A 23,999-nucleotide genomic window follows, 5' to 3' on the forward strand; every position below is an offset into this window, starting at 1 on the left:
TCACAGCACTGTAAATGAAATTGTTCACAACATAATAAGCAAAATCCTTTTATATTCAGCTTTTTGTTAATAACTAAAGTTTGTTTCCTGTATTACATTTAATGTTTACTTTCAGATATAAACTTGATCACATCCATTTAACCTTAGAAAGGGAAGCTAAAGCTGTCCACAAACAGTCCTAAGATTATTGTACAGAGATACATAATAAGAAACATTCTTAATAAAAAATTTAAAAAGACAAATGGGTGACCATTAACAGCTGGAACGACGGCAGCATAAACAGGCCAAAACATAACAATGAGACCTTCACACCATTATCAAAGATTGTTTATTTGAGAAGAGTGTAAATGTATACAGTTCATCTGCTGAAAATAACACATTAATAAACTGATCAAATTTGACAGGATACTTGAGGGATGTACAATATAATTTGACATAGTCAAGGCAAGGGTCATGTTTGTGAAGGCCATTGGACGACCAGCACAAGGCAAATTTAACATAATGTCAATACGTCCTATTTGTACTGCTTCTTCTTCCTCACGAGTGCATCCCGTAGAGCAATCTGGTCAAGACAAAAAGGAAAATATAATTATTATTTAAATTTACAAAAATCATTTGATCCATATAATAATACAGTAGCTCAATTCTGACTCACCTGTTTGTCTCTGAAGGAGCGTTTGCCTTTGGTTCTGACCGAGGCACTGTGTCTCATCATCATGAAGTTCTTGGTCTTCCTCTTCTCCTTGTTGCTGGTGCTGGCGTGTGGGTTCAGCTTGTGGTGCTTCCTGACAAAGTCCTTCCGGTCTCCCCGTCCCGCCTGGAAACATCGCAACACAATCATTAAGAGCTGAAATGACTAGCCGAACAAAAAATTTATATCCTGGAAAAGTCCATTCAAAAAGAGAAACTTTCCTGTATTCTAGATTCATTAAACAAAGTGGTTAATTTAGACGATTACGGCTTAAAAATCATGGCATGAAAAGAACAGTATTAGAATAATACATAAAACCAATCAAACAAAGGGATTTATAATACATAAATGTCAAACTTCCAAAAAGCATATTTATTCTAGATTCATTTCACTGTGTGTGTAATTAATCTAGAATATATGAAAGTTTTACTTTTCAAATTAGAAGAAAGAAAATGTTTTACTTTTCATTGATATTCTAATCTTTCTTAGATGCACCTGTATAAGTGCCAATTAATGACATTCCAAAGTCAGCAGTGTTACAGCTTTGTTTTACTGGACAGGTATCTCCAATCATAGTTCAAACCACCCTACAGTTATCGTAAAGTTTTACCATTGCTGTCGCCAGCCGAGTTTCCTTGTCGTCTTTCGGTCTCTTGTGCAGTTTCTCGATATTCCTCAGGGTCAGCAGCTCCCCTCTGAAAAAGATTTGGGAAAATAAAATAAACAGAAATCTTAGTAAGATCATTTATCTGTATTGTCACAGTCATTGCTCAGACCTGAGAGTTAATGCTCGAAACTCAAAAGAAGTTTCTGACCTGTTGTCACCCTCTTCCTCAATGTCCACCATCTTCCTCTTCTGTCCCTTGCCCTGTGCTCCGTCCACCTCCTTGGCCATCTGCACCAAGCGGATCTTCTTGAAGTCGTCCTGTGTTAGGAGCCTGCTGCCACTGACCGCTGCAGCTTTAGCTTTTCTCTCCTCAGCCGGCATAGCCTGCGACTTCTCCGCCTTTACACAAACACGGGCAACTCTTACATTAACAACAAAGGCAACTCTAACCTTGAAGGTGAACTATGCGGTTTCAGAGGAGAGCGATTTGTTAACATTTGCAGAGCCTGCAGTCAGTTTGCAAGACATATTTACTCTACATGTAATTCTTAGTATTGAATAATTCTATCATCATAATTCAAACCAAAATAATTTTGAGGCACCTTGAACCAAACGGAAAACTAGAATATGTTTGTAAACAAAACTGTGGGTCCTTCTGCTGTTAACAACATTGAAAACGTGACTTTTCAGGAGGCTTCTAACCTTCAAACAGTGCTCCAGGGATCATATTTTACCGTGAGGAAAGTTTATTTATTCAGTTATGAGAATATACCTTAGAAAAATGTTCTCTTCTCTGACACACATAAAGTTACATAATGCACCTTTAACACAATATGTAATTGACTACGGGGCAGTTTAATGATCTTTTAACGCAATTTGTTTACGCTCACCACTCCGGTTGTGTCTTCATCAGACGAGTGGTGTACGTCTATCCACTCGCCGTCTTCGTCGTCACTGACGCTGCTGGCACTCTCCCAGCCGTCTGTTGAGCAATAGAAAAAAAAAAAAACATAGCCACGTTAGCATGATCCAACAATCACACAGAGTGCTATATGAAACTGGATTCTGTATTATGGATCAATTCAGCCAAAGTAATCCAATCTCATTGGTTCAATAATGCAATAAGACGGCTCACCTTGGTCGTCTTCTCCCACTTCGTCGTCCAGGACTTCCGCTCCGGGGATGTAGTCTTTAGCCTCCGACTCTCCGTAGTCCTTGATCTTGGCCTCCACTGACGCCTCTGTGGGTCTCCCCTGGAACAACAACAGGCACGGTTTACAATTAAATACATTTTTATATAAATAAACGTAAATGTAGTGCTGTGTTTGCATTTTATTTTTGGATGTACCTTTTACTATACAAACTATAACGCTGTTGTTCAAAGTGAAGACACTTTCTCAGTTATTTAGTGATTTGTTTTTGGTTGACTCACCCTGTCCCTCTTGTGCAGCATCTTTGGATCAATACTCCTGAACAGCTGGATTATCCCTCTGGCAGACATCATCACGTCTAAGGCAAAATACAGACATTAAACACATGAACTAGCGCCTTCAGGATTTTGAGTTAAAAAACCAGACGTGCAGTCACTCACTCTTGTCTTTGTGCAGCTTGTACTGGGCCAGGTCCTGCAGCAGGTCTTCAGTGATGGCGAGTGGACAGCGAGCCGTCACTTCCTTGATGGCATTGATACTTGGGTACAAAAAGAAAGTGTCAAATTTACTATAACGTAAATATTAGTATTAACTAGCATTTTAATCCATGTAATTATTGGATAACTAAAAACCAAATAGACTTTGGCTGCCTCTCACCCCACAGTCATGACCTCCCCGGAGTTTCTTTCCGTCACAAAGTTGTTGGCGATGGTCTTGATTACGGGTTCGATGATCTGCACAAGCGGGAAATGCACAGAAAGGTGTTACACTAGAATTCTTATGTTAAGTCCATTTGTGTTGAAACAACAGAATAAACCAGCAGATGATTAACCTACCTCTGGTGGGACCAGTTGATGGGAAGACTGGGCAGCACACAGGAGAATCTTTGTCACCTCTAGAAAGACCAGAAAGTTTGTTTGAAATATATCGAAATGACACGTTGTTTTAAGAGATTGATTTATTTACTTAATTGGTGAGTTTCCATTACCTCTTTGGTGGGGCTGTAGAAACCTCTGGATGAAGGGATAGAAATTGAAGAGGAAGAGCTGGAAAACAACAGAGTATTTTACTCACATTTTTATCGATTATAGGCACAATCCAAGCCATGCATCAAATTATCCAGGCACAATTGTTTGATTATTTTCACAAAAAAAAAATGGGTGTGCTCTGTGATGCAACAAAAATATTTGACACTAACAAAAGATGAGGAAAAGTGATTTCAGTATGTTTTAGAGCATGTAGGGTCTTTGGAATATTTTGATGATAGAAATTGACATGGGATAATATAATCTCTATCAACTATGATTGAGTTTCCAAGGTAACTAATATTCATGATGTCCAGTTTGCCATCATGCTGAAAATGCGTGTATGAACTGAGTGGATGAGAGGCATGATCTCTTACCTCATGGATTCCAACCAGTCTGGAGATGAGATCCATCATCATGATCTTCACCTCAAAGCGCTCTTTAGAGGCCTCCAACTGCTTCAAGAGTTTCTCTGAGAAATCTGAATTAAATTAAGAAAGATTTGATGGTTTGCAGTTGTGTAAATGATAGCACAAATGACCTTAAGATGAGTCTTTTGTTTTTCGTATTGGAGAAAACATACCTTGAGGGTCATGAATGAGGTGAATAGCAGAGAAATTGAAGACTTCCACTTTCCCCTTCTTCTTGTGTTTCTGCCCAAAGAGATAAAAACAACAAACTCATTTCATTGGAACAACAAATGTAACTGTACTGGTCATGGCTGTGTGGGATAGTGACATCATACACGTACCTTGAGGACTTTCATGGCCTTTTCCATCTTCTTCTTGTTCTTGACGGTTTTCTTTCCGGTGTTGTATCTCACCTTCAGGTCTCTGGCTGAGGGACCCTCATTCTGAAAGATAAGATTGGATTCTTAACAACAATTTAAAACACATTTGTCTATCCAACAATTGCATCAGTACTTTTTTTAAATGGCTCTGGAGTACTGTAACACTTTGGTAGGGGAAACCAAGGTTTGATGACCCGGTCAGGGCAGGGCAAGTCTAGTGAGGGCCCTTACGCAAAACCCTTGATGCTAATTGCCTACCTCCAGTTGTAAGTCGCTTGGGGAAAAAGCATCTGCTAAATGACATCTAAATGTAACGTAGAATAAAAAAAAAAATCATCTTCTAGACTTGAGACAAGTCCATTTTCTGTCACTGCTTTGTATCTTTGGTGCTTGCCTCTGATTCGGACTCATCGCTGTTTTTCTCATCTTCATCTTTGCCCAGGAAGAATTTAAGACCGGCGACAACAATCTGAACAGAAAGAGGAGAGGCAGCAGGTGAGAGAGGGGGGGGGGGGGGGAATCTATTGTGCACGGCCACTTGTACAATACAAATAGAAAAGCATTACATTTGCACAAAGTGACATACCTTTGTCACCTTGGAGAAACACGCTGTCGTGATGACATTGACTGTTTTGGCGTCATTCCTGTGACACAAACCAATCAGGTTAAAGCAGCAAAAAAATTATAACAAAAGCTCTTGTAACATAAGATATTTTTGAATAAAGTCTAGCAGTACAAATAAACCCACCAGACGTTTCTTTTGTACAGTTCAACCATTACATCTAAGGAGATCTTTGCTGCCGTGGGATTGCTGTCTCTCAGCATGGTGTACATGAAGTTCTGTAACATCTGAAATACAACAGCACAGCAGGCGACTGTTTAAAGCCCCTGTACCACACAATCTCACACTCGAGTCAAACATGATGCACGCTTACTTACTGTGTTAACCTTGTTGTTTTTGTGCTTAGAGTTGATGTTTTTGATATCTGCCACAATGTGAGTGTACAGGGTCTGTGGAGAGACAGAGAGATGGAGAGAGAGAGAGAAAAACAGAGAGAGAGAAAAAGCAATTGTTTACTTCTAAAAGGTGAAGAGGAAAACAACAAAAACTTCCTTACATTTAAACTGAATTAAATATGCAACAAAACACTAAAGATTCCTACAGAATACCATACCTCCATATGCTCTAATAATTTCATGGCAAAAATGAAATACAATGCAATCACGACATGGGAGGAGGGTTGTGGAAAATGCATAGATATTTTTTTAAATATATATATCCAAAAGTGCCGAGTGTTCCGACCTTTCTGAGAAGTTTGTCGTGACATCGCAGCAGCTCGAAGAACAGCTCCAGGAGGCCGGTGGGGTCGATGAGATTTTTATTCCTCAGAAGAATCAGAGATTTGCAGAATGTCTGGGGAAAGACGCCAAATGAACAAATAACAACACACACACACAATGGTGCTGCCAGTACAACCAGCTACTTATTATAGATGAGAGAAGAAGCTCCTGTGCTGATGAGGACAGATGCGCTTACCATTCTGAGGTCATGCTCCAGGATTGTGTGGTGACTCAGTAATAACTCAGACAGCTCTTGTGGAAAGGTGGACAGTTCCTGCTTGTAACAGTGAGCAACCTAAAAGGACCAGAGTTATTTGAGTAACTGATCAGAAACACACAGGATCACTATGCTTAAAACACACAGTCATCCCACAGGCCATAATACTGTTGAACTCTCAAGCTCATCTCTGTCACTTTTTACACACTAAAATGGTTTGCATCTGTTTAAGATTACACCTAAACACATGAGGTCACAAATGTCTATCATGTTTCTACCCGCATATAACTTATGATTTAGATGTGTACATTTTGCATACACCTATTTCCCTTTTAATTATATTTACGTTAAATGTTTTTAGCATTCTATTGTATGTGTATTGATACATAATACCCTATCGCTATTTTGTTTTTTTTCACTGACAGTCTTATGTATTATTATGCTCTCAGATAGTCCGTTCCTCTTCATACATTTTTCTTTCACATTTATTTTATGTCGCATAGCAGAAGTGAACGGAACGGAGACGAAAAATGTAATTTCCAACGTCTGTTCGTGTTGTGCACATGACAAACAAACAATGTTGAATCGTAGCCTACTGTACCTGAGCAAGAAACATGACCAGATCTGCCAGCTCCTTGTTGGACTTGTCCGGCTGCAGTTTGAAGATCTGTACATTGGACTGGTAGTGTCTGTACTGCTGCTGAAACTATTGGAGGCAAAAAAGAAAGCAACTAGTAAACATTGCTCCGACATACATTTGCTAACAACATTAGCTCCTACAGGCAGGAACTTTAGCAACCTCGGCTAAAAACACTTACCTCTTCTACGTACGACTGTGGGTCTCTTTTAATGAGATTCTGCAGTTGTGGCAGGTTGTTCGGCAGTTTGTTGCCTGTTCGTCCGGACATGGTTTCAGGTGGATTTTACGAGACAATTATAAAAAACGGCAGATTTTACAATACAAGCGTGGCAAATATGCAGGCTACCATTTAACTTGCAGTGGAAAGTCAGAACGTCACATCCGGTGTCGTTCACAAAACTGCGCGCGCAACCTGTTACAGCCGTACGTCTACAGCTACTTTCAGCTCCATCAGTCATCATGGGTGCAAAAGTGCAATTTATTGGTGAGCTAGGCTTTACTCTGTCATATAGGCTGTTAGGTCTATTCCATAGATAGTATATAATAGTCTATTCCCTTTGACTAACGAATGAAATCAAGTAATTTGAGGCATATTAACCTTTCAATATGGGGCTGTATTCACTTTTTGGCATGTGCTAAAGTTATGGGTTGTATTGATTCCTTTAAAGTAATTTTAAAGTTAAACATTTTACACAATTTTCCCACAGGAATAAATTATGATACCTTTATAAAATTGGTCTTTAATTTCATTCCGAGGAATTAAAAAAGTCTTGAGACAGCTTCAACCCAACTTGTTTAAACTCTAAAGAACCCTGTAAACCCTGTATGAGTGAGCTTAAATAGTCTCGGTATAAATGTAGCGTTTGGCGAATTCTACAGGATTTTGCATATCAATGAAATCTTGTGCCAGTGTGAGTGTCTAACTAACTGCAGTGTAAGGAAACATAAAAAAAAAAAATGTTATCCAACACAGTGAGCAATATGATATTTATTTTGTTTCACAGGGCAACTGAACAGTCCATGAAACTATGATGAAAGCTTTTTTTGGACACATGGTAATGTTTGCAGAATTTTGTTTACAGTGATACGATAATGAATTTTGGCACCACATGGTGGTGAAACTGGTATAAGACAACCCATCAGTGAAGCACAGCCCACTGCTTTCTGCTACATTGCAGAGCTCCATCAGATAGCTCAATTCATTCAGGCCTATTAAGTTTAATGACTTCATTCAGGGAAAAGAAACAGTAACAGCACCTGTGAAAATATGGATTCCAATGCAATAGACAGGCAAAAAAAGTAGACTGTAACTGTGTTTATTCAAAAGTTAGGTCAATTTTGAGCCCAACGTTTGTGGTTTTCTGCAGCATTACTAAGATTTTGGATCAAGCCCTTTCAAAATAATGCAGACAATCATTACAAACTATATATCTTCCAAGGTAGCACTTATTACACATTATACGCTTCATTATGGCATTACCGCAGTGACTTATATAATGTATATAAACTGAAGTAATTTTCAATTCATTAAGTGCACACGTTGTAGCTTCTCTTCCTCGTGGTTTTGTTAGTCAGCAAGCTTGGAAAAGTTTTATTTAGGTTAGCGTTTCTATAAATGAAGTTTTGAATGGGATGCCAACCTTCTTCAACAGCATGAATGATAACAATAAGGCTAACAGAGCGTGTTGTTTTCAAAGATATGCACTTAAAAAGAAAAAGAAAATATTTGATTCTTATATTAAAAAAAAAGAAAAAGAAAAGAAAAGAAACTTTCCTCTACATAACATTTAAAATGTATCCAGTTTAATCTTCAGGAGATGAATATGTACACTTTTAATTTCATCATTTACCCTCAGGCAGTGAGCAATTACTGTATAATAAGATTTACAAAGCAAATACTGACATAGTATTTTGTCAAGGCATGTTCCAGCATCAACATAGGATTCAAAATACACAAAGTACAATTTTGTTGCACATAAAATACGAAATCGTTGATCACTTTCATAATTATTTTAAAATATCCAAGATTGTGTGTGTGTGTGTGGGTGTGTGTGTGTGTGGGGGGGGGACATTAAGACATACAATCAGCAGTTCTCGTAGATGCATGGAAAGGGAGTAGCAGCCAAAGAGAGAGAACTTAAAGAGCAAAACATAAAAATATAGACTTCTTTAAAAGGATTTACTCTCAAGGAACTAAATATTTTAAAGGCATTTTTTAAAAACGTGTAGTGTAAATTTGGCAATGTCTGCCATCCGAACTCTCCTCCATGTTTGCTTATGTTCTTGTGTGAAACAGTCACTCGGCCTCTAACACCACGGCGATATGTGGTTTCTCTACTATCCTGAGATGTTTTCCTCTGCTTGAAGGCATCTGAGGACATAGAGGATCACTTGATAGCAGAAAATATATTGTTCCTGTAAAAAAAAAGAGAAAAAAAAGGGAATTTGTGAGAAAAAGTGAACCAGGATAAAAAGAACATTTAAAGAGTCAAGCTATTTGTTGCTCTATAATCATTAAAATTCACCTCTGTCTGGACCATTCCCTGTCTCTGTAGTCTCATGTTCCTTACGACATCTGAAATATCAAACTACAAAGAAATGTGTGTTAGATTGTGAGCAGACTGAAAAAAAAAATCAAAAATCAAATAAAAAGGATAAGTAATTGTTCAGCTACTTACATCTGCATCTTTGCTGATGAGACCCAGAACCACATCTATACATATGAGGGTCCCCGATCTACCGATGCCCGCGCTGCAGTGTGTGATGATGGGCCCCGTTCGGTGGACATGCCTCATGTAGGAAATGAATGTGAGCAGTTGATCGGGTTGTGACGGCGTCCCGTGGTCCGGCCATCCCGTGTAGTTCAGATGAGTCACACGCTGGATTTCATTCGTCTGAGGAGGAAAGGTACTCTTATTTTAAATGTGTCTTCATTAAAAATGTGTAGTCAGCGATTCTGGAGACAGCTTTTTGTCAAAATCAGAGAATATCTCCTCACGATCCACTACATGCACAGACTGTATGAGTATGTGCACAGGTTGCGAATCGTGAGGAGATATTCACTGATTTTGACAAAGTGATTTTCTACCTGTACATACACAAAAAAATTAATAATTCAGTGTTAATACAAAGCCTAGGCTCTGGAAACAGGCGTGTTGCTACACCACACCAGTTTACAGAGCCTAGGCTGTGTATTCAACACCAGCTTTTTTTCAGCGCACACACAGTATGGACAGGTAGCGGATCGTGAGGAGATAGCCAATGATTTTCACAAAAAGTAATTTTGACAAAAAACATTCTCCAGAATCGCTGACTTACACCTTTAACAAAAGAATTAATAGAAAAACATTCAGTATCTACATATGTCCATTTACCTGGACATCTTTGACCTCAATAAGTCTGATGACAAAGTTGTCCAGATACTGGTCCTTGATCAGTGTGATCTGCAACCTGTCGTCCACCATCTCTGCCGTCCTTGGCGTGTCTGGCCAGTACCGCTGACATTTGACTTTGCCTCCCTCTACTTCCTGGGTCATCATGGCGATGACGTTGGACTTCTGCTCCCACACCATCTGCCAGAAGTCTCCCAGAGTGGTGGGCAGAGGACCCTGACAGGCGATGTACAGGTAGCTCTCGTCCTTTACCGGCATCTTGATGAAGTTGGCGTTGATGTAGCCGCCGTCTTTGCCCAGCACCACTCGAGTTGTGTCGACTAGATGAGAAATGGTTGAAGAAAAAAAAAACACTGTTTGAATAAATCTCCAACATTTTAAAAGGGTACAGTGTCTACCCCTCCCTTTCAGAGAATTAACAGAAGCTACGGTGGCCTTCAAGGACAAGAAGCTAGTTATTAAAGATGGCACAATCCACAACTGACTCAGTGTTGACTGTGTTTGAGGAGCCTGTGTTTTTCCACAATATAAAGCGATGAGGTGAAGAAGTATTTAGTAATTTACTCTCTCATCTTCCTACAGGTGCATTTCCGGTGGACACCCACTATATATAAAAACGTATAGGTTAAGTTTGTCTGTTCTGTGCTCCTAAAAAAATTACGTTGCAACAAGGCAGTGCACCCAATTCCTATGTAGATATAAAACGCTCATTCTAAGGTAATACAAATAAAAACTTTATTTTCAAATGATTATACAATTATTAAATCATCCCTTTCATACAAGTCTGTTTTGAAAAAACGCCAATACATTCTACACACTGTACCTTAAAGTTTGCATAGTAGTAGGATACACAGTAGAAATATGGACCAACACATTTGTGAGGTTTCTTACAGGGGACAATATTCTTGTAGCGATTCTTCTTCTTGTTCTCCTTGGTCTGACCTATCAAACAGTCATCCAGTGGCTGGAGATTCTGAAGATTCTGCCAGGAAGGAAAACAGAAGGTTAATTTTTTTTAAATTACATAATAGAATGATTTGCAATTAATTGACAAGCAATGAAATAATAAGTAGATTCTTACTTCAAACTCCTGCAGCGGGACCTTTTGCTCCAGGAGGCCCCTCATCATGCGGACCACAGTGTTGAGTTTAGGTCCTGTGAACTGTCCGTCAGGCACCACTTTGACAAGAGGCAGAGACGTCAACTCGTCTTCTGTGATGATTGGCCCGTCTTGATTGGAAGATAGAACATTTTTGTCATTTGAGAATAACATGCCTATAAAATGAGAAATCTGAACTTCAACACATATGTTTACTGCAGCAGAGCCTTGAAACACTAAGAAGAAAAAGACACTGCCCTGTATGGAATAACATATCCATGACCTTATACTTCCTCTTTACACAGATTATATACCCCACTGCTCGCCCTAACAAGATTACAATCACCCATCTCTGTTAGAAGTCCAATACTGTACAGTCAAATTTCCAAAATCCAATTTGCGGCCTTACCGTCTCTTGAATTGGAGTTCATGGTTTCGATAGGCAGTTCATCGCTTCCCCATGTGATTTCATCTTCCTCCGGCTGTCCGGCACTCATTTGCAGATAGCTTTTGATTTTGAAAAACATAAAAACAGTGAGACTGGAAGAAAATTAAAATGGGAATATATTCAAAGTCACTTATTGTGGAAAATCTTACTTTTCGTTCCTCGGATCGTCAACACTCTCCTCACGCCATTCCACTTCCCGGGAACCCTATTATGGAAGAAGCATAAACGAAACAGAAGAGATTAAATATCAGATGTATAACCCAGCATATAGGTTCAATGTTCAATGTTTTACCTCAGGGGAATCGTCAGGTAAAGATGAGCCATCACAGTCTGTGTCCTCTGAAAGCTCCGCGCTGTTCTCTGTCTCTCTGGTCAGCCCTGGTGGATCATCTTCATAGTCTGCGACACCATGGGAGACATTTTGTTTCAAATTTACACTACATTAAATATTGTGTTACTGTGATTGTAGATATTTTTTAAGCAGTGCGTTCTTACCTATTGGGGGTATGGGAGGGAAGCTGCCAGATTTCCGCTGATTGTGGGGAGTACCCAGCTTAGTCTTGGCAACACTCTCCTCACTCAGGTCTGAAAGCAACGTGAAGAAAAATGTCACATAATTACATACCTGCAACTGATTCTAGTCCCCATTTAATTTGGTATAAGATTCAAATGAAATATTCCTAATTTATATAAAAAAAGGAAAGGGAAATGATCAGATAACTTTTATAGAAATGCAGAAAAAAATTCCCACGTTGTTTTGGCGTCTGCCTGTACCTGTGTTTCCATTGCACTTGTCTGAGTTGATGGGCAGATAGGCCAGGTATGTGTTTGGGTTCTGGTCCGGCGGTCTGGACACGACCAGATGCACCAGGCCTTTAGCTTTACGGATGGTGGTGACGGCTTTGGTGTGGGAGACGCCCGTCATTAGTTCATCATTCACCTGCAAGAAGACAGAGAAAAAGCCTTTATTGCATAATTCTAAGAACATTCTAGACACATTTTTAATACATATTGTCACAGTATCTAATACATGTGGATCGGAAACACCAAAAGTATACACAGGTTTATTTTTTCTGTTTTCAAATGCCACTCACTTTCAGCAGCCTGTCTCCCACTTGCAGTTTGCCTGTGGACTCTGCTATTCCCCCTGGCGTGACAGACTTGACAAAGATCCCCCTTTCCCCTCCGATCACAGAGAAACCCAGACCTCCCGCCTCCGGCTTATCTAGATCCAGCTTTACGATATCCTCCTTCATATTCAACCAAAAAAAAAACACTTTAATCTGTCATTCATAAACATTAGAATACAACTGTGGCTAGCAGCTGTCAGACATGAGCTTGAACTGACATGTACAGAAAGGACAGTAAATGCAACAGTTTTATTTGTGTTTTTTTTAAACAAATCAAAGTTTAAGGCAAAAAAAGATTCAAAATGTATTTCTTAAAGCTTACCTCTAATGGACAAAGTGCTTCAAGACACTCTGTATCTCTTGGATCTTCATCTTCAAGAAACCCTTCAAAATCAAGCAATGTTGAAATTATATTCAAAATAAATGACAATAAAATTTTTCACACGTGACACCTTTAAGATATTTAAGGAACATACCGTTCATGCTGGATGAAACCTTGGGACTAATGTTGTTGTTAAGGAAAGTGACACTTTTCTGCCCAGGAGAAACGGGCTTTCCATCCCTTTGAGCCAAAGAAAAAAGAAAAAGAAACATATTGAATTAATGCCACATAAAGTATCTTAAAATAATCAAAATCCAACACCGACTTGAGATTGAAAAGTATATATAAAAAAAGCTTGTTTTGTCAGGGCTACCTTGTGGCCTTGAGAGTGAGGTTATCGAGGGAGAGCTCCAGCAGTCTAGTGCTCTCACTCAGTGTCAGGTCCTGGGTGGGAGCGCCGTTGATGTAGTGGATTAGATCAAGTGGTCTAAGGCTGCCCTCCTCAAAGCCCAATGAACCCGGCACGATGTCTTTCACAAACAAGACACCGTATACACTGTCACTGCCACCGTCCAGGACCAAACCTAGTGATAGAACGAGGAGACAAATATTTTGACTTAAAACACTTATTTTGACAAGCAACATCTGGCAAAACCAACACAAAACAGTGGACATAACAATGCTTGAACTTGTTAATAAGGGCTGTTTCTTACCTAGTGGTTTTTGGCTGCCCTTAAAAGAAATGTCAGGCAGCAGGTGAGCTTCTATGGGGGGCTTGGGAGCCTCCAGGACCCTCCCCACCACCAAGTCAACCACACGGGGGGCCGCGCGCACCAGGTTGACCACCTCGGTGTGGCCCATATCGCTCACATCTGTGTTGTTCACCTGGAGATAAGAAGGTAAAAGATTAATTTATAATGGATTTAAAGGAATTGTACAAAAGTTTGGGAAATTTAGCTGAACTTATTTTAGCATAAAGGGAGAAGGGAAGGGGAAAAAGTCTAAAGGTTTCTTATTAAGTCATCTATAATTTGTTTATTTTTGACAAATGTACTTTGGACAAAGCCCGTCTAGCTGTTTCTTTCGGTTTCCAATCTGTAGACTAAGCTGAGTTAATCAGCTCCTGGCTCTAGCTCCATAGTAGAGACATGAGAGTGGTATTGGTCCTGTTATGTAACTCTTAGTAAGTCGGAGTGAATAAGCATATTTCCCAAAATGTGGAACTATTCCTTTAAATTAAAACTATTTCTGAGACTTAGTTTGAAACAATATCTCTTAGGATAGTATTAATGCACCAACAACATGGGCTGAAACCTGCTGCAGGGTATAGCCAGAATAAGGGGAATGGGGATGAATTTGTACCATAATCATTCGATCCCCGGCCCTGAGCCTTCCATCTCCTCTGGCTGGATCCTGGACGATGTCATGGATGTAACATCCGTGGTCACTGCCTTTGGTGAGGGTGAAGCCCAGGCTGCCCTTGTCTGACTTCACCAAGGAGGCCTTCAGCTCTACCTCCTGACAACAGAGAATGAATATGAGTTACGGGAACCACCATTGGTCTGAAACAATCCTTAAAACGTAGATCTAGGTTTTAATGGAAACCCCTTTATGAGTTCAACATCGGAGCTTTCTATCATCAGAGTATCCTCTTTCTCATTCCTTACCGGGACAAATTCCTCCATGTCCTGTCCATTGCTGGACATGGTGAGGTTTAAGGGCAGAGGCAGTGGAGGCGGCAGAGGGTCTGGGCTAGGGGCAGTGGGGGACACCATAGGCTGGGGGGATGACTCCAGATCAGCCCTCACAGGGGACGAAGGACTCCTGTTCAAACAACAACAAATTCAAAATTATATTATATTTCACATAATGTTAGACATATTTTGGGATTTTCATTAACACAAGCTAAAATTTGTGTAAATTATTTTTTCCCCCCAAAAGATGCAGTTAATTCCAAACCATTCCCAGGCCTGGAAAAACTTTATTTTTATTTTTTTAAGATTACATCATTTTTCTAGGAATTTCGCGACCGTTGGTAGTTGGGAACCCTGAATATTTTAATATACTCAACAGGTACCTCTTGCTGAGGTCCGACATGTTTATTGACAGGTCTGGGGAGTAGAAGACTGAGGGGTCGGTGTCGTCAAGGTGACCGGTGCTGTCATAGCGACCCAGGCCGCTGCTGGGCGTGTGGTAAACGCTCCTCTCCCAGGTTTGTCTGGTCTGCTCTGCGGCACTGGGGCTGAAGGCTTCTTCCACCTCCTCGTCTCCGTCCGTGCTGTCGCTGTAGCTGTTGCGTCGGCCGGGCGTTTTGAGCAGCAGCCTCTCCAGGGCCTCCTCCACACTGCCCTGAACCCTCGTACCCTGCAGCGTACTGGGGGAAGGAGGAGAGGGCGACCTGCCAAAGCTCACTGTGTTGGTGGTGGTGGGCTCTGCCACGGTCACCGGCTCCTTACGGGGTGACGACATGGGCGTCTGGGAAGAGGAGATAGTTTAAATTAAGTTCTCTAACAGTTACTGGAGCTTGAAATTACCACATAGAAGTAAGGTCCAAAAAAGAGGTGTGACACGGCAGGAAAATACCTGCTTTTGGCTGGCTATTAAAAAACATTAAAATAAAAAATGCTGCATCCAAATTCTGTTCTGTAAAAAAATTTGGACTCTGATATGTGGTAACAATTACAAAAAAAAGTTGAACTGTTATCCAATATCTAGACGTTTGTTTTTAAAAGAAATTCAAATGTATGCATTTGATATTGCCAAATCTGCATGTTAATTCAAACATTTCTGAAATAAATTGTTATACAAAAACATTATTGTTTTAATGTAAATAATCAACTGGCAAAGTTTCATGATGATATCTATAAGTTAAACATTTGACCCTATTCAGCTGCAATTTCTTGCCTTAAGTGACTCACCAAAGCTGAAGTGTCCATTTCAGGAAGAACCCCAGATTCAGGTCTGCAGAGGATCAACCTCACCTCCTGTCCTGTTCCTCTCAAGGCTGATATCACCTCCTAAGTGAATGCAATAAACACAAAATGAATAGTTAACACTATCAAAACAACCTTCTTTTCCATCTTGATTCCCATGTATATCCAGGTGCCACCGCGTCAGGAATAGATATCCCTCTTACATGTTGCGAGAGCCCTTTGAGTTTGGTTTGATTGACACGCATGATGACGTCGCCCACTCTGATGCGACCGCTCTCTGCAGCCGGTTGGCCAGGGAAAAGCTTTTTGACCCGCACCATGCTGGAGCCCTGGGGTTCCTCCGGGATGCTCTCCTCGCGACTGAAACTGAAGCCCAGCCCCGATGAGTTCTTCAGCAGGCACACATCAAACACATTATCTACGGGGGCAAAGAAGAAGACTTGTGTGAATTTGAACTATCTAGATTTATCAGCCGTGTGATAAATTGGCAACCTATCTATAGCGTACAACCATTATACAGGCCAACGAGACCCCCGCCAGGCCAACAGCAGCCTGACTTAAAAAAAATAAAAATAAAAGTCTACCCCTCGTCTGTCTTTACAACCTCTCGTTTGATCATCCCATCATCTGATCTGTGTGTCTGCGTGTGTGTGCATGTGTGTCTGCGCGCGGCGCGATGCGCGTGTGCATTCGGTGCGCACTTGTTAAACACGGAAGCCAATGAGCAGAAGCATGACTAGCAAGCAAACGCTGAACTAGTGGCGAAAATAAAACCAGCGCCTGCTCTATGGAGATATTAAGGTCTCAGTAACAGGGACGTTGAACAGGAAAAAGTGCTGAGAAAAACTTAGAAAGTTAAAATCGCTACTTCGCCGTGGCAACACAACCAATCTGTATCAACAGCAGAGACAGCGCAGAAAAAAACGGCATGCACTCGTTTCAGTAAGTTTACAGAAATGCCTCACTGCTACTGCCTTTGACATTCTCAGAAAAGCATTCATTTATTTTCAAGGGACATATTAATTTATTTATTGTTTTAACTGTTAAGTTATCTTGAAAACAGCAGGCTATTGTAGACCTACAAGCTTTATTTTTTTGTATTTTCAATGCTACATTATTTTTATGTTTTAAATTGAGAAATAGGCTAGATGAAATATATATGGAATAGGGAATTTGCCTTATATGTTGAAAGGCTAATCATGATGTGTAGCCTATGTTAATTAATTAATTTTCAACAAAGCAATTTGCCTAAAAAAAAATATATTTTTTTTACAGTAGGCTAGCTTCAAGGTTAGGTGATTCAGATTATTCCAGAAATGAGTCCTAGACAGGACCTGTCTATATTAGATCTGAGTGTTTATTGTTTTTTATTGAAATCCACGTGTTTTTCTTCAATAGTTTACATGGCTTGTGTCTCCAAATTATTACAGAAAATAGTTATAGGCAGGACATATGACAGTTGTTTACAGAGCACAAAATTAATCAGATTTCGCCTCTCAAAGTGCACCAGATTGATGCATTTAACTTTAAAAGGATAAGGTTTTCTTCTGCAGGGGGATGCCCCCAGAACCTCCTAGAACAGGGGTGTCAAACTCTGGCCCACGGGCCAAATCTGGCCCGTTTCAATATTTAATCTGGCCCGCGAACCAATTCGGCAATTCCATTCAATTTGGCCCGCGAAAAAAATAAATAATAATTATAATGATTTTTATTTATTTTTTTCTCATGTGGAGCCTGTGCCATGTTGGCACGTCGCACACGCTCCCAACCGTTAGGACACTCGCACAGCTTACCACTAGGAATGTCTGCTGAAAGTTCCACAGCTCAGGATTTTAAGCCATGAATTGATGAACTTGCATTGAAGAAAAGATGTCAGTTTTCTAATGGCTGTAAATAGGCCAATCTATGGGGCTAAATAGCATGCTAATATGATGATTGATTGTGTCAACTGTCTAAGGATGAATGCTAACATTATCTGGTTTCTAACTTTTGCCTAAAGTTACAATATAGCTCACTAACTAACGTTAGATAGCCGCTGATAGCCCACCCCTTTTGTTTCCAATGGTGGCTTTGCATTTCATTACCAATGTAAAGTGTCATAAATAGTTAACACTGGTGCTGGGTCATGATTCCTATAAAAAAATAAAATAAAAAAAACGTAATATGTTTTGAATGTGCAGAAAGTTTTGAAAAATCCAAGAGAAAACATATTGTGGCTCAATCCAGAATGCCTAAGAGCCTTACTGCATTATAGTCCTTTATAATTGTTTCACCAGGAACCTGAATGTTGTCTTTTCCTTTACAAAAATAAAGACATTTCCACAATAAATTGACGCAGAAAAGGCACAGAAAACCAAAACAGAAAAATCCACCAGAATACAGGAAATTAAGTGTTTGACGCACAAAAATTTCTGGGGGAGCACCCCCATACCCCCCACATATAATTTGTCCCCCAAAATATGTAAACAAAATCTAGCCTATGCCTCGTATGTACACTGGTTATATACCTAGATATGTTGTTTGAGTTTTGGATTAAAAAGAAGGCATGTCATTAAGCGACATGTCTGGCCCTTCGTGTGATTATCATGTCGTAATTCGGCCCTTTGTGAAAATGAGTTTGACACCCCTGCCCTAGAAGGTCCATTCTCACCCAGCAGGATCTAAAAATCCTGTGAGAAACACCACATGTACAAACATACTGAATGTGAAAGCACAACCCTATGCCCTCATTCTTAACGGGCTGTCAAAAGAGGCTCATCCCAAATGGGGTTCGTTTTGGTCAATTTCTTCTAGAAATTTGATACACACGCGGCACGTATACTCTTCATCAGCTCTTACCACCGGGCCTAAAAAATCTAGGGGAAACACTGGTACAACACTGTCTCTCTGTCAACATAAATGCTGGAATAGGCTCAAGCCTACCCTGTAGCTAGAATATATTCGTAGATGTTGGTGCTTCTCATCAATGAGCAAAATAAAAACATCCAGTTCTTGGAAAGCGATATAATGGGTCTTCTACATCTGGCCCAGCTGCTAGGGCTCTAAATAGGCAGCAGTGTGCAGCTAATGGGTGGTACAACCAGTCTCATTTTCTCTTCAAATGAGATTACTATTAGCAAGTTCCTTCAAAAAAAGTGTCTTAGTGAAGCAACCTCAACAAATATATATATTTACAAATACATACATTTAAATAGCACTGGGAGGGCTTAACATGTAGGAAAAAACTACCTTACGACCAAAAGATAGGGACAAAAACATTTAGATAGCACACTGATTGAGAATCCTATCCTGTCGCCTCACCTTTTGTAACAAAGCTGTACTCTGGCTTTACTTTGACCTCAAGTGGCCGCTCCTTATTTTTCCTAGTATGTTGTTGGTCGCTGTCTGCACACGGTGGCGTGCACTGAGGTGTGAGAGGAGCATGGATGCTGTCTGCAGGCGGATGGCCCTTCTCCAGCAACAAGTGCACCATCTGAGGAATGGAGGGGGGGGGGGATTGATTTACTCAGTGTTGGGACCCAGCTGGATAAGAACCAGACAGCCTGTTAGCAGGGTGCTAGTGTCTAATGTCATCTCTCACCTGCCCCGTGTCTCGGAGAGCCTCCACTGCTTGCTGATGAGTGGCTCCATCTAGACTTCTCCCATTGACAGCCATCACACGGTCGCCTGAACACAACACAGCGTGAGTGGTAAGAGGGGTGAGGAAACAGAAAGAAAAGGTCTCTGATGCACACTCTTTTCTTTATCCAATATTTCTAACTCTAACTCAGTTTTTAAAGGTGGCGTCAGTGATTTTGGAGAATGCTCGTTGTCAAAATCACATTTTGTTAAAATCAGTGAATATCTCCTCATGATCAGCTACCTGTCCATACTGTGTGCGCACTGAAAACAAAATCGGGAGTAATACACAGCCTAGGCCCTGTAAACTGGTATGTAAACAAAGGGTATGTTTACAAAGGGGCTCCATCGTAGCTAGCAACATATCCGTTTACATAGCCTAGGCAGTGTATTAAAACCAGATTTCTTTCAGCGCACACAAAATACGGACAGGTAGGGGATCGTGAGGAGATATTGACTTAATTATCCAGAATCGCGGACTCCACCTTTAATTCAGCATTTTTTCATTACCTTTCTGTATCCTTCCATCAAGCTCAGCAGCTCCTTCCGGTAAGACGGCCTTCACGTAGATGCCTCCGTGTCGAACGGTTGTGTTGACGCCCCCCTAAGAAAATCAGCACATCTCTTAGACTAATCAGCCGAGGAAGAAGTAGTTATTTATGTATTGTCCGTCTATGGGAGTGATGGGTGTGGAGGGTTGGTTTTCCCATTTCAAGTGTAATTGCTTGATAATAAATGCTTTGTCTTTACTGTGGTTTCAGAAATATAATTTTGGACCATTAGGTAATATAACTAAATTATCAACCAAACTTCACAAGATAATCATTTGTAATGAAACAATTTTTTCAATATCCTAATCTGCTACCTGAGCCGCAATGGACCATAAAGCTCCCTTTTCGCCTTGTGCTTTGGTTGAATTTATATTTTAAAATGATTCCTAATGCAAGTAAGACAAAACATTTATCATATCACAATTAGATGAATTAGTTGAAAATGAAAAAACCCTCCACTGTGATGTTATGGACAAAATCACTTTGAGGTTAAAATCTCTATAATCAAAGACTTGTTCTATTCAATGCCCATTAGGTTATGATGAAGTCTTATGATAATGGGTTTCATTGTTAAGGTGGATTTCATGGTTATTTCAATATTTGTTTTACTAATGCAAGACAAAACTCAGTATTATTTTAATAACAGGCATATTCGACAGCAACCTTGCTTTGAAGACACACAGTCAAGTCATGTGTTACTGTGTTGAAGGAGTAAATGAATCCATGCCGATCAATACGGTTTTGTCAAAAGTCCCTCAGAGAGAAATGTTATTAGTGGCACTCCAGTGAGTCAACTCTAGAGTCAGCAGCAAGCATGTAGGCAACCATAAGAAAGTTCACTAACCAGTCCTGTTCAAACCCTTTATCGTCCTTACTGTGATATATATAAAAAAGAAAAACCTTATCCATTCATAACAGAAAAACAGCATGCAAAAAAGAATTAGATATCAGTCCCACAAGAGCTTCCAGATCTGACAGCAACCAGCGTTAAGAAAGCAACCAGGCAACATGAAAACACAAAACAGACAACATGACGAGTTGATGAAGTGAGGGGAGGGACGGGGTAGGGATCAAAACAAAAAGAGGATGAAAACCTTGCCGAACAGTACCGTGACACTTATGCCCAGGCTGCTGTCTTTTTTGGACAGCTCAACGTCAAATAGTTCTCCTGGACGGAGACTATTGACCCCTGGGGCATTACCATTTAAATTTTCCATGATGTATTCCTGCAAACAGAGAACAGGGTATTAAGTTGAATTATCAACAAGCTGGAACATGCAGAGAGAGAGACAGAGGTGGATCACGGGAGAGTGAGAAAGTTGAATTGGGCAATTCTGGAGGAGAAACTGAGCAGATAATACAAAAAAAGGAATGACATGCAGTGTACGGGAAACAAACTGCCTTGCATTGACACACTTGTGAATGCAACGATAGGTGAGGGTTATGTACAACAGGCAGTTAGTGTTTGTGCCAAGCATCTGTCAGGTGATGCTTGTGGTTTTAATGCTTGCTTGTGAAAGAACTCATTCTTATCCTCTTCCAGTAACTGAAGTTGTTTTATAAACACTTAAGTGAGTTCTGATTCATAGATTTCCTAAGACGACAACTTCTATGTAGGATGACGTATAAAAGCATGGAATCCATTTACACCAATGATGCTATATCTACATTTTTCTGATGTCAATATTGTACATATTACATATTGCATATACTCTTGTTATTTCCTGTCCTGACATTGTGTAAATATTGTAGTATAATGTTCATACTTTTTATTCTGATATTACTATTAATTTTTTTTTGTTAGGCTATAGTATACCTTGTTGCATTAAGCACATACTCTTTACACTTGTTTATTTTCTACATGTTCCTATTTCTAAATTGGAACAACTTTTAAGACCCAAATATCTCCGCGGGGATCAATGAAGTATTTCTGATTCAGATTCTGGATTCATAAACACAAAAGCCGCACCTTTTTGACCTTGAGTTGCTCTTGACTACTGGAATATGTCTCCTCGTCCATGTCTGAATCCCCCCAGTCGGAATGCTCTGAGACTTTGGGAGCTTCCGACACTTTAGTTTTTCTGGTTTTGGGTGGCAGAGCCGGCGGCGTGGGTTCCAAAGCTACGTCGGCTTCTGTTCTGTCTGTATGTTGTTGGGAGATGGGTGCGGCTTTGGCAGTGGCTTTAAGTCTCTCTAGGCACTGCTGGACTCCATTAGAAGGGGGTTGGCTCATTTTTGGCGCGCTGCTTGTGCCGGAGTCCTGGGAACTGAGGCTGGCGGCCTGGTGCACTGGGGAAGAGGTGGAAGACAGTGTGCCTGGGCTGTGGAGAGGAGGAGGGCTGGGGCTCACTGTTCCCACCTGCTCCTCAGAAGAGGTGTCGTAGTCCGGCTCGCGCCTCTGGACAGAGCTAGGGGCCTTCAGCGCAGACTTGGGCTGGAAGGGAACGTATTCTGAAGAAGGGTCTGGCAAATCAAGGAGAAAGAACAGTGAGATTAGTTGTATGTCATATTCGTTTTACACAACAGCAAAATGAAGATAGATAGATAGATAGATAGATAGATAGATAGATAGATAGATAGATAGATAGATAGATAGATAGATAGATAGATAGATAGATAGATAGATAGATAGATAGATAGATAGATAGATAGATAGATAGATAGATAGATAGATAGATAGATAGATAGATAGATAGATAGATAGATAGATAGATAGATAGATAGATAGATAGATAGATAGATAGATAGATAGATAGATAGATAGATAGATAGATAGATAGATAGATAGATAGATAGATAGATAGATAGATAGATAGATAGATAGATAGATAGATAGATAGATAGATAGATAGATAGATAGATAGATAGATAGATAGATAGATAGATAGATAGATAGATAGATAGATAGATAGATAGATAGATAGATAGATAGATAGATAGATAGATAGATAGATAGATAGATAGATAGATAGATAGATAGATAGATAGATAGATAGATAGATAGATAGATAGATAGATAGATAGATAGATAGATAGATAGATAGATAGATAGATAGATAGATAGATAGATAGATAGATAGATAGATAGATAGATAGATAGATAGATAGATAGATAGATAGATAGATAGATAGATAGATAGATAGATAGATAGATAGATAGATAGATAGATAGATAGATAGATAGATAGATAGATAGATAGATAGATAGATAGATAGATAGATAGATAGATAGATAGATAGATAGATAGATAGATAGATAGATAGATAGATAGATAGATAGATAGATAGATAGATAGATAGATAGATAGATAGATAGATAGATAGATAGATAGATAGATAGATAGATAGATAGATAGATAGATAGATAGATAGATAGATAGATAGATAGATAGATAGATAGATAGATAGATAGATAGATAGATAGATAGATAGATAGATAGATAGATAGATAGATAGATAGATAGATAGATAGATAGATAGATAGATAGATAGATAGATAGATAGATAGATAGATAGATAGATAGATAGATAGATAGATAGATAGATAGATAGATAGATAGATAGATAGATAGATAGATAGATAGATAGATAGATAGATAGATAGATAGATAGATAGATAGATAGATAGATAGATAGATAGATAGATAGATAGATAGATAGATAGATAGATAGATAGATAGATAGATAGATAGATAGATAGATAGATAGATAGATAGATAGATAGATAGATAGATAGATAGATAGATAGATAGATAGATAGATAGATAGATAGATAGATAGATAGATAGATAGATAGATAGATAGATAGATAGATAGATAGATAGATAGATAGATAGATAGATAGATAGATAGATAGATAGATAGATAGATAGATAGATAGATAGATAGATAGATAGATAGATAGATAGATAGATAGATAGATAGATAGATAGATAGATAGATAGATAGATAGATAGATAGATAGATAGATAGATAGATAGATAGATAGATAGATAGATAGATAGATAGATAGATAGATAGATAGATAGATAGATAGATAGATAG

The 23,999-nt window shown here is 39.4% G+C and overlaps 2 protein-coding genes across 5 annotated transcripts in view; both read right to left on the reverse strand.

Moving 5' to 3' along the window:
• Window positions 1-318: 318 nt before the first annotated feature.
• sdad1 (SDA1 domain containing 1) lies at window positions 319-6,826 on the reverse strand. Its single transcript, XM_080046901.1, has 22 exons — window positions 6,641-6,826; window positions 6,424-6,528; window positions 5,802-5,900; window positions 5,568-5,678; window positions 5,204-5,275; window positions 5,013-5,113; window positions 4,851-4,908; window positions 4,659-4,733; window positions 4,226-4,327; window positions 4,058-4,127; window positions 3,852-3,955; window positions 3,438-3,495; window positions 3,286-3,344; window positions 3,107-3,183; window positions 2,890-2,987; window positions 2,731-2,807; window positions 2,434-2,551; window positions 2,189-2,280; window positions 1,507-1,697; window positions 1,302-1,386; window positions 656-817; window positions 319-562 (listed from the first exon to the last, which is right to left on the reverse strand). The coding sequence occupies exons 1-22, from the start codon at window positions 6,728-6,730 to the stop codon at window positions 515-517; spliced, it is 2,052 nt and encodes a 683-aa protein (XP_079903027.1). The 5' UTR covers window positions 6,731-6,826; the 3' UTR covers window positions 319-514.
• Window positions 6,827-7,442: 616 nt separating this feature from the next.
• Window positions 7,443-23,999, reverse strand: part of ptpn13 (protein tyrosine phosphatase non-receptor type 13) — a 54,171-nt gene continuing 37,614 nt past the window's right edge. For 2 of the 4 annotated variants that reach the window (XM_080046957.1, XM_080046955.1), the window contains 26 exons: window positions 21,925-22,418; window positions 21,050-21,181; window positions 19,915-20,008; window positions 19,367-19,452; window positions 19,087-19,258; window positions 15,990-16,204; window positions 15,772-15,870; window positions 14,931-15,328; window positions 14,521-14,677; window positions 14,216-14,371; window positions 13,567-13,738; window positions 13,227-13,437; window positions 13,008-13,093; window positions 12,854-12,915; window positions 12,496-12,651; window positions 12,176-12,341; window positions 11,897-11,986; window positions 11,694-11,800; window positions 11,551-11,606; window positions 11,363-11,460; window positions 10,936-11,084; window positions 10,746-10,836; window positions 9,837-10,174; window positions 9,141-9,356; window positions 8,988-9,050; window positions 7,443-8,877 (listed from right to left, as the gene is read on the reverse strand). In XM_080046957.1, coding sequence (XP_079903083.1) covers window positions 8,800-8,877; window positions 8,988-9,050; window positions 9,141-9,356; window positions 9,837-10,174; window positions 10,746-10,836; window positions 10,936-11,084; window positions 11,363-11,460; window positions 11,551-11,606; window positions 11,694-11,800; window positions 11,897-11,986; window positions 12,176-12,341; window positions 12,496-12,651; window positions 12,854-12,915; window positions 13,008-13,093; window positions 13,227-13,437; window positions 13,567-13,738; window positions 14,216-14,371; window positions 14,521-14,677; window positions 14,931-15,328; window positions 15,772-15,870; window positions 15,990-16,204; window positions 19,087-19,258; window positions 19,367-19,452; window positions 19,915-20,008; window positions 21,050-21,181; window positions 21,925-22,418 — 4,142 coding nt within the window. In that variant the 3' untranslated portion in view covers window positions 7,443-8,799. The remainder of the gene's footprint in view (window positions 8,878-8,987; window positions 9,051-9,140; window positions 9,357-9,836; window positions 10,175-10,745; window positions 10,837-10,935; window positions 11,085-11,362; window positions 11,461-11,550; window positions 11,607-11,693; window positions 11,801-11,896; window positions 11,987-12,175; window positions 12,342-12,495; window positions 12,652-12,853; window positions 12,916-13,007; window positions 13,094-13,226; window positions 13,438-13,566; window positions 13,739-14,215; window positions 14,372-14,520; window positions 14,678-14,930; window positions 15,329-15,771; window positions 15,871-15,989; window positions 16,205-19,086; window positions 19,259-19,366; window positions 19,453-19,914; window positions 20,009-21,049; window positions 21,182-21,924; window positions 22,419-23,999) is intronic. The other 2 variants (XM_080046956.1, XM_080046958.1) reach the window with 2 other exon arrangements.

Source organism: Ammodytes marinus, assembly GCF_949987685.1.
Source record: "Ammodytes marinus genome assembly, chromosome: 18".
Lineage (NCBI taxonomy): Eukaryota > Metazoa > Chordata > Actinopteri > Uranoscopiformes > Ammodytidae > Ammodytes > Ammodytes marinus.

Excerpts from the sequence above, each read along its gene's own strand:
- sdad1 (XM_080046901.1), bottom strand. The coding sequence starts at position 6,730 with ATGTCCGGACGAACAGGCAACAAACTGCCGAACAACCTGCCACAACTG. Across the intron at positions 2,808-2,889 it reads CAAGCTGCACAAAGACAAGA|ACGTGATGATGTCTGCCAGA; the intron begins GTGAGTGACTGC and ends ATTTTGCCTTAG. Across the intron at positions 1,387-1,506 it reads GAGGAAGAGGGTGACAACAG|AGGGGAGCTGCTGACCCTGA; the intron begins GTCAGAAACTTC and ends AATCTTTTTCAG.